Source organism: Aptenodytes forsteri, unplaced genomic scaffold (assembly GCF_000699145.1).
Source record: "Aptenodytes forsteri isolate BGI_AS27 unplaced genomic scaffold, ASM69914v1 Scaffold68, whole genome shotgun sequence".
Taxonomy (NCBI): domain Eukaryota; kingdom Metazoa; phylum Chordata; class Aves; order Sphenisciformes; family Spheniscidae; genus Aptenodytes; species Aptenodytes forsteri.
Window position 1 is genome coordinate 58403 of NW_008795382.1, and position 16298 is coordinate 74700.

The window sequence follows — 16298 nt, forward strand, 5'->3', positions numbered from 1 at the left end:
CATGCACCACTCTTGATACTGGACAGCCAGTACGAAGACCGCTTGCACAGGAGTTGTTCAAGCTTCGCTTTGAAGATGGCTATATTTTAGCAATGATATAACAACTTCTGTGTAACAGCAAGCTGTGTTTCTGTCTTAAAATAAACTTTTTTCTTTCCCTTAACAGCAGTCAACAGATTTGCCTTTACTATACAAATTACACATATCTATAATATTTCCATCCTCTCTGAAGATGGTATTGTACATTTTAAGGCCAAAAAGGCTTCATTATCTTGAAGTATAAAAGATTATCTCAACCACATTTTATTCAGTGTCACATACCATTCTGGATGTTTTTCTGTTACAAAGAAATTCACCAATTTCACAAACCTTAAATGATGCTGCTAAAAATGTATATAGCTGGCTAAAAGTTGGTTTATAAAGTAGATATTTATGAGGGTTTTCCCGCCTGGCTGGTTTCTCCGTTGACTCCTGTTAAAAAAAAAACCACACCAAACAAAATACAACACAAAAAACCAACAACTGTATATTACCAAAGCAGTTTCATAACCGTCTAAATTTCTGTTTATTAGAATGTTCATCTTCAACATACTTCCTACACAAATGGTCTGCCCATGCTGCATTTCCTACTGCACAGTAAAGCAAGATGCACAGTATTTGAACCAGAACTTTGTATAATCCCTCACTTAAATGTTACCTAAATCTTTCTTACTCTCTAAAGCATCACCCAAGAGAAGAGTGAAAAAATTCACTTCTCAATTAAATAAATGAAAATCTAGGTATTTCCTTTTGCCTCCAGATAAAATATCTTTATGCTTTCTCTGAAGGGGATATTTAAGTTTCAGATGACTTAGCAAGCTGATGAACTTACCTGGCTGCATGACTACTAGAGTGAAAACAAAGGAAGGGGTGAGTGTATATTGACAAGGACAGGCATGGCAGCCCTTCAGAAGCACCTCAGCTAGACCAATGTAAACCATTTGTGAAATGATGCCCAAATATTAATTTCTGCTATTTTTTCACTATTGAAGGTTTGCTAAGGGGGAAAAAAAAAAAAAAAAGAAGAGGGGGGAGGGGGAAGACATTACTTGGATCAAACTCCACAGGTTTGAGCTACTCTTCACTAACTTCTAGTAAGAGTTAACCAGTTTTACTAACCTGCTCTGAACAGTGACAATACTGAAAACCAAACCAACCAAACCAAACCAAACAAACAAAACCCAGTTAAGATCTGCTGCCAGGTTTGTCACTGAAATATAACTTACCTGCATTCCAGGTTTGTTCATTTGTGAAGCTAAATTCATTGGTTCCCTTTCAAGTGCTTGTAGCATTCGGAACATATCAATTGTTAATTCACTGAACTTGACCTGCAAAAGAGTCAAACAGTTTACTCTGCCAGACACAGATGAAACAGTATTTCTTTGGAATTATCCAGGTAAGAGATTCAACTGCATACCAGACAGACCATTTTCTGTCTCTCAGGGATCTCTGTCAGTGTCACCTCTGAATCTCTAAAGACCTCTGAGTGACTTTTAGAAGAGCTCACAAAGTCTATTTATTACTGGTCTATTAGGCCAGCTGACTGTATTGCAGACCCCTGCTTCGCAAATTACAGACTTTTCTGGGGTGTTTACAAACCAAGTGCAGAAAACACTAGTACTATGAATTTAGATAAAATCTGAAAGAGATACACAAACTGTAGTTTAGATACAACTCCCTTGCTTACCTGAAAAATGAGCTCAGAGAAGTCATGAAGTCTGTACAACTTCACTATCATCATAATCATCATCTAATAAACAAGATCTTGAATGTCCTTTGAAAACTCCTTCCTGTTGCAACTGTAGTTGCAACAAGCTGGAGTATGTCGTGCGAAAGCTTAAGTCAAGCTTTTTCTAGACATAGCCCAGAGGCCTCTCACGCCTCAGTGTTGTTAAGAACAATCCAGTATATGAAAATCAATTTTATCTACTTAATTGACATGATGAATATAAGCAATAAGAGGTCAGTACCACAGGTCTAATATCTAACATTTCATTTTTAGCTCTTACTTCTGAGAACTTCTTCTTGCTGCCACTGCAAACATCATAATCAAAATATTTCAATGTTCACCTCTATTGGAATCTCTGTTGTATGATCAGAAGGGATGTCAAAGGGGGAAGGACTTTGAACTCCAAAGATACAAACCCAAGTCACCGGAATTTCTTTTACCTGGTTGTTGCAGTTTCCAATAATCAGCGCATCTGCAAGAGCAAGCTGTCCCACTATCATTCCCTGCTCTAGCAACGGAGCTCCTGTTTCAGAAAGCCTGTTAGAGGTGATTACAATGGTGTTGTCATCATTTAAAACCATGACAGGGTCTGCCTAAAAAAGCAACCAGAATAAATCAGGAATTCAAGAAAATATACAGATTTGTAGTCAGAGAGAAGTCCAAAGGTCTTGTCACTCACAGTAAACATTTCATAACTGAGGCAGATTATTAAAATTAATTTGCCATACATATATACATTTGTATATTTGTATGCAGCCTACAGAGTAACACCTCACCACCTGGAAAAGCAACAGCTCTTAGGGACTGCAAGCAAATACACGGTACAAGTACCTGAAGGTACAGCAAATAGAAAACATACTTCCTCAAATGACATGACCTCTGCTTCAGCTTTTCTATCCCTGAGGAACCAAATGTCATCTACATCCTTACAAATTCACGCAGAATAAACTAAACATTCCTACAATACAGAAGAATCCTGCACTATTTTAGTTCGCCTTCCCTTCCTAGAAGTAAATAGCAAAGAAGATGAGCAAATGATAATGCTGCCATCCACTCTGGCAATATTTAAATAAATACTTGTGTTACATAGTGACATCTTGTACAAAAGGAAGAAAGTAGAACACTGTCTCATTTGACAGAATAAACAAATTTATTTTCCTTTTAACAAACTTTAGAAGTTGATCACATTACAGACATGCTAAAAGCCTATCAGTTAACTGCCATGATTACACCGTATTGTCCATTATATGCTGGCAATGCATAAGCAGTATAAGAGACCAGTACTCCAACAAAGTACACGTTGAAACACAATCAAAACATCAGCAAATTGGATTGGCTTCCACAAAAACAGAACTAGAGTTGGCAGTCTCTCCAAAATATTGACCATGGTAGCTGCTGTGCTTTCAATTCCACCATTTTCTGAACACCAAGAGCAAAAACAAGAAGGTGACCAAGCATATCTCAGCTTCATACTTCTGTCTTCAATACGTTACATGACCAGGTCTGACTCTTCAGACACTTTAACGGCTGTCACTGTTAAGCTACCGTATAACGTGATTAATTCAATGATTAAATTGGACAGAAATACTGTCCCTGCACGTGGCACACCTGCTTACCACATAGAGGTAGTGATACAGGAACACTTCGGTGAACAAATCAGAAAATGTTACTTTTAAACTAACAACTAAAAGGGAATGGTATTCTCACCTCAATAAACGCTGCCACTTCCTGAAGAACCAGATTCCACTCCACCTGATCTTCAGTATTAAAACGATGAGTGTAGTCTTCGATTTCATCTGACAGCTCCTGATGTAAAAAGTTCAAAGACAGACATAGTCACTTCTTAAACTGAGAGCTTAACATGCAGTCAATAACTTTACAATTTGGTTAGCTGTGCTGGCCTTTAAGAATAATTAAAGAAAAAAAATTACTTGAGAACATATGCAGCACACTTATGACTAACATGCCAGCCAAAACGCGCTCTTTCAGGAGACAGAATGCCAATGTTACAGAATTTTGGCAATGCAAAGTGTCTTTTAAGTAGGTCCAAATGCAAAGAATATCTGGAGTTAAGTATAACTATCACACTCACATACAGCTATGTCACTGGTTATTACCATAAGCTATGGATACCAAGGACTCAAATTTCAGCTTACAAGTAACTTTAAATACATTGAGAAAGTGAACGGTATGGCTTTTTTAGCTGCTACTAAGCTAAGCTAGCAGTTCAAGTAAGCTTAGACACAAAGACAGTAATGCAACCTACACAAAACTGTCAATACCAGAAGCTGCTTGCAGCAAGGTTGTTAGAGGGGTTTGGGAAGCATATGCTGTCAGGAGAAGCATGCTGTTCCTTTGTTGTAGTTAAAGGATACCTCCCTATCTAGGGTGCAGCTATTGGAGTATTTTTTCTTGGTGTTCAAACAATGCTATCAAATCATTTGAGCTTGAAGTGTCATTATTAAATGTCTGATTCACAGAAGATATTCACTACGTTGGATGTCAGATATACTAGAAAAGCAATGATCAACATTGGCCTGTACTCTATTTGTTGCACCTAAAGATTGTGTTTATAGGCATTCAGTGCTTTACTCCCACAGCAGAGGCATATGCAGATCCAGCCTCTCCAATTTCACAGTAATATCTACATCATTTAGCAAGGTTTAATTTTGATGGGTCTCTGGAAGGTGCAAAATGTATTCAGGCTGTGTTCTAGACATGGGGCAGAGTGATAGCAGTTTGGAAGGGAGGAGAAATAAGCTCAACATCAAGCTAGGAGACACTGGCTTTCCAAGCAAGTGTGTGTCATGAAGACTTGCTGGGGGAGATTCTACCCATGTCTTAAATCCACTACAGGAATGAAGACATACTCAGAGTTATCAGATGATCCCCACACTTTCACATGAATAACATGCATCTTACAGTTTATTCCTAACTAACTATATAAATTTTTAAAGTTTTTCTCCAGCCAAATGTTCACATCATACTGAATCTTTCCATAGCTCCAGCCATGTTATTCCTTCCTTCTGTGGCATCCAACAGCACAATCAATTAAATGAGGAAAAAAAAACCCGAAAAGCTATGCTGCAACAGCAGCTAACATCTTAGATCTAATGAGTAATATTTCAACTGAAATAGACTATATTATGGATTCCTTAATTAGGAGAAAAGCCCTGAATAACCAGGAACCTCCCACCCCTTAGCACCTTTATCCTCATTTTAACATACCTTTACAAGGTCCTTTACAACATCCATTTTGTTGAGCAAGAGACAAACCACTATAAACCTTGCATAGTAACGCAGCTTCTTAACCACTAATTCAGGCCTAAACACAACAACAAAAACACCACAGCCAAATTTGAGATTAAAATAGAACATAGGTAGGCAACAGGGGTAAGGGAGAGGAGGAATTTAAGACTAGAGCAAGACTGAACACTCTGCAGATTAAGAGTTCTAACTGAATTCGTGTGAAGATCAATAGCTACCTGGCTGCTTAGAGGTTTATTTAAAATTGAGTACAGAGACATAAAATATACATCAAGAAAGCCACATCCTCCCCCTTCCCCACAGTCTCCTTACGCGAGAACAGGCATGGGAGTCAGATATAATAGCTGGCTCTTCAAACCTTTTGACAGTTCATGGGCAATATCTGACCCCACTGCATCATGTGATAATCACAGCTGGCTCAGAGTTCACCCACCTGGGACAACTTAGAGATCTGCAAGTCAGCATAGCCCATAATTACTCATCCATTTCTAAAATCTTCTGACAGCATCTAGAAACATGTTTGGTCAATCCTACCTTCTCTGAAACAGCTCAAGCACTCAGACTGAAATTGAGAGATTTTTAAGAGAGAAGATAATAGGATCAACAGATAACAGAACAGAGCAGGGAAACATTCATCTTTTTGTGGCACACCGGTGCATTTAGACATCAGCAAGACTAGAGACGTGCAATTAGTTTAAGTCCAGAGGTCCTTGAATGCTTGGCAGGAAACTCCCCAACGAACCTTCTACATTTATCTTGATGATGACTTCAGATCATTTCTTCTTTACTTTGATGAAGGAACCCAAGTTTACTGGCTAGAATGTAAGATCAGGATCCAGAACTGAGTTCTCTACCTATTCCTATTTATATCTGCCTATGTTCTTGGCAGGCAGCACATTCTCTGCACTGCCGCAACACAGCCCTGCTTTAAGTGTACCTTTCTCAGTATAGTGTCTTAAAAGGAAGACGTTATGCCTCCTGAAGCTCTTGGACCTTGTCCCAGTCTGTTACAGAAGGCTGCTGTACTGCAGTACTAACTGATGTTCCCCCGAAAAGCCTGATTAGAATCAAACAGGTTCCTCTGCTTCAGCCCAACTGACTTATCTTCCAGCCACAGCATACTGGGTCCCAGCACTGATACTGCTTGGGACTCAAAATGACAAAACTTTGGGGCCAATAGCTTTCTAGCCAGGCCCAGATAATAGAATATTCCTCCAGTCATACAGCAAAGTCATGGCAGGAGGATTAAAAGAAACTTCCTCCAACAACACTGATTTTATCCCAGTTGTGCTTCTACAGTTTATAGTTATTTGGGGCTTTCATACACCGTTTAGTCTTGAAAAAATGAGGGCATTCATTCAGACATACCTGTCTTCTTTGTTGACTTGGGAGTAGTATGACCTCTGCCTAATTGCTGAATAGAAGGAGAAAGCTTCATTGAGATAGCTGGTTTCTGAAGTGCGCAAGCTGCAGAGGAAGAACCAGATTAGCTCACTGCTTCAGATGGAAATCCATGCCAAACCCTCCCTTCCTGCCCCCTCGACAATCTTGTGCATCAATGGCAAAACTCCCTCCTCAAGTAACATCATATGAAAGCCAGACTCTCATTCTTTGTGCCTGCTGGGAAGATAGATTTCAGAGCTTGGATTCCATTTCAGATAACAATCAAATCTGCCCATCTTGTGCCCATATGTACAGGTGACAGGTTAACTCAAAAGTTTAAAGGAACATTAAGCTCCCAAACTTGTAAATCACACTTTTGCACAAGAGTTGAATGCAGCACACATGGAAGACTTAGAGACACTTTCGAGGCAGGAGGTAAGTCCTTAGGCAGTATCAATGTGACTAGCAATGTGGTATCAGGCTCACGGGTGCCTTTCTCTGCAGCACCCCCATGCAGTCCCAAAGGCCTTCTCATTCAGAAACAGGCATCGTGACTCAACTGATACATTCATTTCTCCTGACTGAGTATCCAGATGTTTGGCATGGAGCTGCCACTAACACTGCATTCCCCTACTGAATCCTTTTCTGTGCTTACTTACTAATAATGGTAATAGAGCTGCCCAATCTTGGAAGCAATTTCCCCAATTTGCCACCGCTTCAACCCATACCGATTGTCCAATACTTGTCTATTTCGCAAGAGAGAAAAGAAAGATTAAAAGGCATTCCAGAATTTCTCAGAACATGACACCAGACAAGACAAAGAGCCATTGTAGGGCCAAATTCAGCTTTCATTACTGGTGTGGCATTCCCAGTAGTAGTCCCTCACAGAGCCAACAGCACTGCATACACACACCAGAACAAGCACCATTTATCTTGCATAAACTTGCAAGAGCTAGACATAAGTATGTTGCACAAAATACACACAACAAAAGGTCACAACTTCCCAGGAGAACACTCAGACTACGCAGCCAATGTAAGGTGTGAAAGATCAGAGCCCACGCTGCAGCAAGATGCTTCACACCATTCCAGATGGGTTCTGCATTGCAGAGGCCATCATCCCAGCTTCTCCTTGGTAATATATTAAAGCAACATGCATTCAAGTAGAGCAAAAGGTTTTGTTAAAAAAGTCACACTGAAAACTCTGCAACATTTTAATTCATTAGACTGTGAGCACTACAGGAAGTGGCTATTCCCTCCCTTCATGCTTGAATAACGCAGTGAAATCTCAATCTTCACTGGGGCCCCTAGGCATACCAGAGATTAAAGTCACACTTAAATCCACAGAACATGTCTGCCTACAGTGTTCCCTTACCGATGTTGCTGTTGAAACTTCCAGAGTTTGGTATAAACGTCAAATGTTCGCCCAAAATAGGATTGCCACTGCTTTTGCCCATACTGAGGTAAATCCCTGCAACAGACAAGTGACAAATGCAGAGTTAGGGAGCAGATTCCAGTCAGCCCAGTGTGACAGCAGCACATTTGTGTCCATGTCAGAATAGCTTTGGTCAGAATTGACTTGAAATGCTTTATAACTCTGCCTGCACCCAGAGCTATGAGAACCACGATTCCTTAGTTTCTCAAAACCTGTTGTTACTGGAATCTACAAGGAAATCCTGTTTAGCTTGTAGGAAGTACATGTATCAAGATCTGACCATAGCATCCCTAAAAACATGCCACAAGCCAGACAGCATATTCATTTAACATATATACAAGAAAAGACTGCATAGGCATATATATGAGAAAGCAGCATGTATTGGGGGGAGGAAGAAATTCTTCAGTGCTGTTTCCTAATTACTGCTTCCTACTTTCAGACGAATTCTCCAGTCACTTTTCAAATGCAAAAGGATTGAAGTTATCAGTGTTAATAAAGGTCCCATGCATTTTGCAAATCTTATGAGTGACTGCCTACATTTAATGACTCTTTGGGGACGCAGAGAGCTAATGTTGCAAACTGCCTGAGCCCTGCAGGTTCCATACAAAAAAGGACGATGCTATAACATCAAACTGAAGGTGTACAGCTTAACCGTAAGTTTTTGAAGTAAAACTTTTCCTATTAAGACAGTAACTCGGCCTTCAAATGCAAGAACTGTAACTCAATCACTTATTCAAAGAACAGCAGAATTATTCTAGTTATTCTAGTGTCTATTGCCAGTCAATATCCACAATCCGTATTATCCTACCTGACAGCGCTTGTCCAGCTACAAGTCAGACTGACAAACAGTCCCCCTGCACAGCAGGCCCCTTAGGAAAGGCTGACTCTCCCTCCCCAAAAGATTCAACAAGATGAGTTGTCCAACAGCTTCCACCAGTTATACAGGTAGACATTCACTTTTAAGTTAGTTATGAAACATATGGTACATTTACAGTGTATTTATATAGTATTTATTATGAACATATGACACACTGTACACATGAGCCTGTTCTCTCCAGATGTGCCTGGGATTCTGGAATGGCTACTCCAACATGCAGAATAGCAGCAGATGGAAGCAGTGCTCTCCATGAGTGAGTTAACATGAGTCAAGTGACTGGATATGTGCAAAAACATTGGTATTTATGGACAAATGCAGTCTTAAGGGCAAAAAGGAATCCATGCTAACCCCTGTAAACATGCCTTTATCAAGGTTCCTCAATATTAACAGGTTCTCAACAGCATCAGAAGAACAGGCCTACAAATAATCACTCCAAACAGGAAATAACCATGTTCCTACATGCACTTCTCAACAGGTGATTGAAAACATCTTACTGTCTTGCTAAAAGAGAAGTAATTTTATGGTTATATGCACAGAAAGCTAAATTGGAGTCTTAAAATATCACAGTAAAAAAAAAAAAAACCTACCCAAGAGCAAGCAGAATAATCTAATGGAAATTAGTTCATTTAGACTCATTTAGACTGATAATATTTCTTGCTACTCATTAAGGAAATAATCTTTTTTAAATGGATGAGGCTGTTCACTGTGTTTCAGAAACAGACCCTATAACATCACACGTAAATCAGCTGTCCAAATGTCACCAGATCAAGCAAGCATATGGATGCTCACCACTAACATTCACTGGGTTGGGTTACATCATCACCACAACATTTGTCACCCTCTAACTCATAGTTAGTGGTATGTCAGAACCGGAGACCTTCTGTTTTTTTCGTATCAGTGCCCAGTGCTATAAGGCGAGTCAGTCAATCCAGTTCAGTTCTGCTTTCATACCTCCACTCGATTTCCACGCTGTGATATATTTCCCTCCACCTCCACCCCGCAACTATGATATAGTCCTTAGGATTTTATCTTTAAAGATATGTGCTCTCAATCCTAACAGAAGGCCTTCAACCTCGGAGCTACTTGAATCTTGGAACAAATGCAACAGAGGAGACCAAAACCTTCAGTCCCGTTGAAGACTTGTTGCTTACAAATCTGTACTGAAGCTGATTCAAAGGAGGTATACAACTCTACTTGGAAGTGGAACAGCTTTTTCAAGATGGCATAATCTTTCATTTGATTCAAAAATTATTTCTTCAGGGAATGCTCTCTCAAATCACTGTGCTGGTTAATATACCATCCAACACCTTAGCCTTCAGCAGATGGGCACAGAAAAGCAGCATATTCCACTTCCAAGCCTGGGAGGTCAAGACTGAGGGAAACACCACCTTTTGGAAACCATACCATGTCCTCTGGAGGAGTAAGACAAGCAAAGCAGTACACTACAATTTCCAGAGCAGCGTACTGGCGCATTTCTGCTAAGTGTAATTGCTTTAACAGCACCCTAGGTAGAAAAGGAAATTAATATTCCTTTGCTCATCAGCCAACTGTACTTACCACACAGCTTGAAGGGACCTAGCTTAGTTACTACACATAAAATGAATCCGTTATCAGCTATGACTCTTACCAGCCTGGAAAACCATTCCAGTACTTGCTGCTGGTATTCTATGAAGATGCCAAGGAAACTGGGCAGGATTTTACAAAAAAATCCTCTCAAACTTGCAATTGGCTGCTCAACATCTTGGAACATACTTTGGCGTAGGAAGGGCTAAACAGGAGTATAAACATGTGCTTCAGGGCACAAACATCTTCATCCAAATAGAGCTTGATACAAACACATGCAAATTTAAAGCATTTACTGCAACATTCACCACTTTCTATTGTTCTAATAGACATAAACATTTTAGCTAAACAAAAGAAGTTAAGAAACTGGCCAAATACATGCCTAAGATATATTGCAGGCTTTGATATAGCAAGAGGTAGTGTTAAATTTGATTAGCACATCCACAAGTTTCAATGTTAAGTAAAATAAAATAAAAAGTGAATACAAATACAAAACAACACTAAAATGGATCATTTAAAAAAGTAATAAAAATGGAAGTTCCCTGGCATTAACTTAAAGAATGACTGAATTAGCAAGTTGACTCAAAGAATCCTACCAGTAGTAAATCGGCCTTTGTAGGCCAAGTTGCTTAGGATATTTTAGCAAAGGTCTAACATGAGGAAACAAGGAAACATACAAGGAAACATACCCTTCTTCTCTCAAACACCGAGAAGTAGGTATGTGCACAAATTAAGAAATAAGCAGGTAACTATTTGCTGATCATGCTTACGCATATATCCCTCACCAGTAAGCTCTTTATACCTCCCCTGTCATCTTCCCTTGCGCACCTCTGTCACCCCCTTGATTCTGTACCTTCCTCTGCACGAGCCTAAACATTCTTATAAAACCTAGTTCAACTCACTGTGCTGCATTAGTTTTGAATATATGAAAATTAGTGGCATTTTAAAAAGCCTCTGTTAGCGCAGCGTACACGTGTTTGGCCGTTGTTGTCCACAGTCACTGCTGGGTGTCCACATGTATATTTCTCAAGCAGTGTGCTTGCCTAATTGCAGCTGGCATAGCTGCACAATACCATGCAATTCCTCGGCTCCCCAGGGAACGGGAAAGATCTCCATGGAAACAGACAGTAGCACTTGTTCTTTTGATAGTATTCTGACATGGCTGTAATAAAACTTCATTTATGACAATACATTACCATGGTTTCACTGCAGATTTTTGCAGACAAGAGCTGCCATTGCCGCTATCCATTTACTGTTTTGTGTTCTGAACATCACGCATGTTGCTCCCATGCGTCAAAAAATCTTGCTGTGAGAAAACAGATGCATGAGCAAAAGGGAACATTTAGTGCAATTTTTTTAATCGGACCAGAGGATCAGCATTATTTGGTGAGAAATAGCCCAAAAGAATACTAAAGACTCAGTTGATTGCAGAGTGGATTATTAATACAGCTCCCCCCACTGAAGGAGACAGGGAATATATGATCCACAAGTAATTACACACCCAACTTGAGAGCAAAAGACCTATGTTATAGCAAGACATTTTGCTACTTCCAGATCTACAGAAGGATACTAGATCAATATGGAGAGAAAAAGGCAACAGCCTAATCTTCCTCGGAGGTGTGCCTGGCTGAGGATGCTGGGTACAGAACAGGCAGTGGTAGGGGTACTCACTCATGCTGTTACTGATCACAATCAGCTCTACAGGACAGAGGAAGTGGCAGCAAGAAGCAATCTAGATGCAGAGAAGGCAATGGAGATGCTTTGATTTAGGACAGTTCTATCCAGACAAGGAAGACAGTTACACACTTCATTACAATAGCCTCCAACAACAAGTGGAGACTGTTTTCAATTTCTTGGCTTTTAAAACATTCCAAACTGGACATGAAGACACAAACTCAGATGTTCTAAAAGGATGGTTTCTCGCACTGGGCACAGAAGACTGGTTCCCTTGCCACATTAGAGTGGCTGGTGCATAAATTCCATAGACAGTCCAGAATTTTGTCCCATTCTTGCTGTATAGTCTCAGGAAAGACCAGCACTACTTACGTGCTCATAATTCATTTTCTGTCAGTAGTTCATTTCAGCCATGCTGTTGGCAGAAGCCAGGTAATACTGGCTGAAAACCAATTAAAGGTGCTGAGGTTTGTTTGGCCAGGACCACATGGAAGTTGTCACATAGGGACAACTTCCAGAGACGTAAAGATGTTGAAAAAGTCCTAGAGACTCAGCAGTATGCTTCAAAACGGAAGGTTACAATAACTGTAAGTTTAACATTCAGAGCTTTAAATACATTCACAGTTTTGACAGGTGATAAAAGAGACAATTTCCTTTTATGTTCATAGGCTTGTAGTAATTACAGGCTCCTATTCCCAGAACCTAAGCAGAAGTGGGATAACGGCATTGTGGCATCGCTTCCCTATCGCCTCTAATAACCCACAAAGACAGTAAGCACACCAGTAGCACTCACATTAACTTGCCTCACTGATGCAATTGGTGCGAGAAGCCAGTCCCCTCCCAGTACCAGACAGGGTACAGCCTGCAGCATTACCTGAAGCTAACAGGGTCCTGTTGTTTCTACATCAGCAGCAGCAGCATGGAACAAAACTAAGAGGTTCAACTTGCATCTTACTAGAAGTCTACAAAATAAATGGTTAAACACTATCACCTCTTTCCATAAAAGGACAGCAGTCGTGATTCTTGCAGCCTGCACAATGAGCAATGAAACATTATAATCTGGGAAAGCATGACATATGTGGAAAGTCTTTTCATTTCTTAAAGTTTCAAGCTTCTCTGTGATACTGAACACATTTAAGCACTTTTTAACATAAAAAGAAAATAATAACTGGTGACAGTACGCCATGAAAAACTGCTTCCTAACATGCTCCCTCTTTCCAGCCTTTTCCCAAGAAAAAAGCAAGTGGGAGTGGGGAAGGGAGAGAAGAGAGCAATTGGGACATACTTCATTAAAAGTTGTTTCTAACTTATAGCTCAGAGTATTCAAAAAGGGAGTACAGACACTAGAAAGACAACCTCCCCTCTAAGTTACTCTACCAGGCATGGCCACAAAAGGATGGTATCACTGGTAGTGCGAGCATGAAGTATACTTTGGAGTAGCAACCTTGGCAGATCATCATATGTTTTCCTCAAATGCTGTATTTGGCATCTGTATTGGGAAGAGGGGAAGGAAATGCTACTGAAACAAAGACGTGGCAGGCTGAGCCCTTGCATTTTTGGCAGCAGCAACAGCTAAGCAGCTGCCAACACAGCTATAGGCTCAGTTCCCTTTAGCTGAAGTGCCCAGAGGAGGTTTCAGGAAGGAAATCATTGCTCTCCTCTCCCTCCCCCATCACTTCATTTCCATGAAACATGGTAGGGACAAGAGAATGGCATAAAACACAGCAGCAAAGGCCATCACCATCTTCAAAACAGAAGAAGGCAGGCATGCATCAAATGCATTTATTATGCTAGAGGGAAAAGCAAGCAACTGGACTAAGAATTAGGATACTTGCTAAGTCATTTCCAGGTGAACTACCCAGAAGAGAACATGCACTAACAGAGGAGATACCTGAAAATTATCTTGCTGCTTTATCCAGTCATTATGCCCATAGGAATCGCAGGACTTATAGGTGAAATGATGGTCAAGTTCAGTGCAAGAAGCAACTATGTTAATTGTGTCAAGTTACAGTAAGGACAGAGGCAGGCTCCCGTTCCAGTATGTTCTTATTTTCACACAGCAGAGCCAGCTGCTGAAGCCCATCTCTATTTTTATTGCCCAAATTTCATCCAAAGGTATTTTCCATTTTCTTTTCATCTAGCTGGATAAGAAGGTTTCTTTTTGGCAAAGTACCGTGGATACACACAGAAACTACATCTCTCCTCTGGAAATCTGATACAAGTACTAACTCCCTCCATGCCCAAAGGAAAAGACAGAATGGCTGTAGGTGCTCTGCCATCTCTGTGATCTGAACTTGAGCATCACGCATCCAGACATGAACTGTATTAATTTGTACTCTTCAGTGACTCAGGCCAAAATTTCAAGTGAGCTATATCAGAAAGCCAATGTAACGGCATATATGGTCCTAGAAATCCTGGCCTCAAGATCTCAATCCTTTTGCTTTAGACCCTGTTTCATGGAGTGCCGAATCACAATCACTCCTTGTCTCTACTGCCCATTTACCATTCAGAATTTGGAGCACAAACTGTTTGTTTTGGATTTGGTAATCAACTTCTAAAGCACATGAAAGGATTATCAATAGTGGGGGGCGGGGGGGGGAAGGAATTAAAACCATCTTTGCTAACCATCTGTGTTTGAATAACAGCAAGCTATATGGGCCCAAACATACAGTATTACTCAGAGACCAGTAAGACGCTGAACTGCCAACAAGATATGAGCTAAAAACCACGTTGCTTAAGAGACTCTACAGCAAAGCTTAGAAATAAAACAACTCTTGAATACATTATCTTTAACTCAGCATATATTGACATAAACAGGATGCCTATATCACTGTCCAAACGTGAACTATTTTCCTTGAACTCCCCTTACTCTTATTCCCCTTCTTATTGGTGGTGACAAAACAGCTAGACTTTCTAGATGTTATTGCAGCTGTTTTGTAGATAAATGCAGATTTTACCTTTCTCCACAGTTCAGATTAAGCATTTGTTTCACCAGACACATACAGGCTATGGTTTAGATGCTTCTGTTTATCACTTCCTAAATTTCTTCGCAAAAAATATTCCTTCCCCGCCTTTCCTCCCACCTAGGCCAATCCTTTTCATCCCTTTTTTTTTTGGTACAGAGGCTGTGGGGTTTTGGCCTTGCATGCTGTTGACTGTATGCAGCCACACCTAGTCCTTAATTGTGTGCTTCATGCACAACATTTCAGTATGAATTCTATCAATTTCACCGAATTTCCAACTTCTAGTTTACTGTTAACTGACATGACTGAGACATTCAGCTCACCTTTCTCACATTTCCTTCCCTACTGTCTTGAAGAAATGCGTGAACCTCTACTACAGACATTCTTACATACATGGTCCAAAACTACCCATACATAGGTGCACATTGTTCTCTCCTAAACAAACTTACTGGGTTTGAGTTCGAACTGTTCATTGTACAACTGACTTCAGCATCACTCACATACTAAAGTGTATGTTCCAATGCTTTTCTGAAGGAATACTGTCAAAAATGCACTAACCTTAAGCCATTGAAGAGCTGTTTAGATTTATCCAATAAGTAGCAAAAGTCTGTCACCGTTTTCCTCTCTGCTTGAGGAATATCATCTTCAGCTCCTCCTGACGACATGATTTCTTTTAGGGCAAACTCAGTCCTATGAAGAAGAAAATAGCCATATTACTAAAAAATTGAGGGCTACTATGAACACATCCCAATTAGATGCATGTACAGTTCCATGGGGATGGTAACAAAGAGCATGCAATTCTCCCACAGGTTACTCTTCTCAAGACTCATTAAAAATAACAGCTGAGAATCAAAGCATGGGACTAATTATTGCACAATGCACTAGTTAACAGAGCAAAATTAAAAATAAAAGTGGTACAAGGGTCATAAAATAAAATAACTCTGAGGACTGTATTCACAAACACAAAACTGCCAACAAAAGGACTGTAACACAAACAGTACTTGGGTTTCATACTTGGACAAAGAAATCCTCTCTAAATTTGCCTTTCTGCAGAGGTGTTTATCCTGCAGCCGTATTTAGAGACTAGCCTCAGTTCTGTTTACATTTCATTTTCTTCTGTAACTGCTGAAAACTGTAGCTCACTAGTTGCTAGTGCTAAAACATAGCAATTTTAGACAGAATGCTAAAAAATATCCTGCTTCCTCTCTACTTCCTCATGACTGTTTAATTCCATGGCTTGCACTGCCCACAATTATACCTGCAGATCTATTTTTACCGTTCATGTGAGCAAAATGTCATATTGTACAGTAATCACCTCAACAAAAAACTAAAATACAACGTAGATAATCCTAGTATTGAGTAAGCGAGGGA

At 40.1% G+C, this 16298-nt stretch overlaps 1 protein-coding gene across 1 annotated transcript in view; it reads right to left on the reverse strand.

The window, feature by feature from the left end:
• SCAI (suppressor of cancer cell invasion) overlaps positions 1–15610 on the reverse strand; it is a 29972-nt gene extending 14362 nt beyond the window's left edge. The window contains exons 1-9 of the mRNA XM_009280574.2: positions 15486–15610; positions 7791–7886; positions 7078–7164; positions 6404–6502; positions 4997–5093; positions 3476–3574; positions 2209–2361; positions 1266–1367; positions 370–471 (exon numbers count right to left, since the gene is read on the reverse strand). Of these exons, the coding sequence (XP_009278849.1) occupies positions 370–471; positions 1266–1367; positions 2209–2361; positions 3476–3574; positions 4997–5093; positions 6404–6502; positions 7078–7164; positions 7791–7886; positions 15486–15592 (942 nt within the window). The 5' untranslated portion in view covers positions 15593–15610. The remainder of the gene's footprint in view (positions 1–369; positions 472–1265; positions 1368–2208; positions 2362–3475; positions 3575–4996; positions 5094–6403; positions 6503–7077; positions 7165–7790; positions 7887–15485) is intronic.
• Positions 15611–16298: the final 688 nt, after the last annotated feature.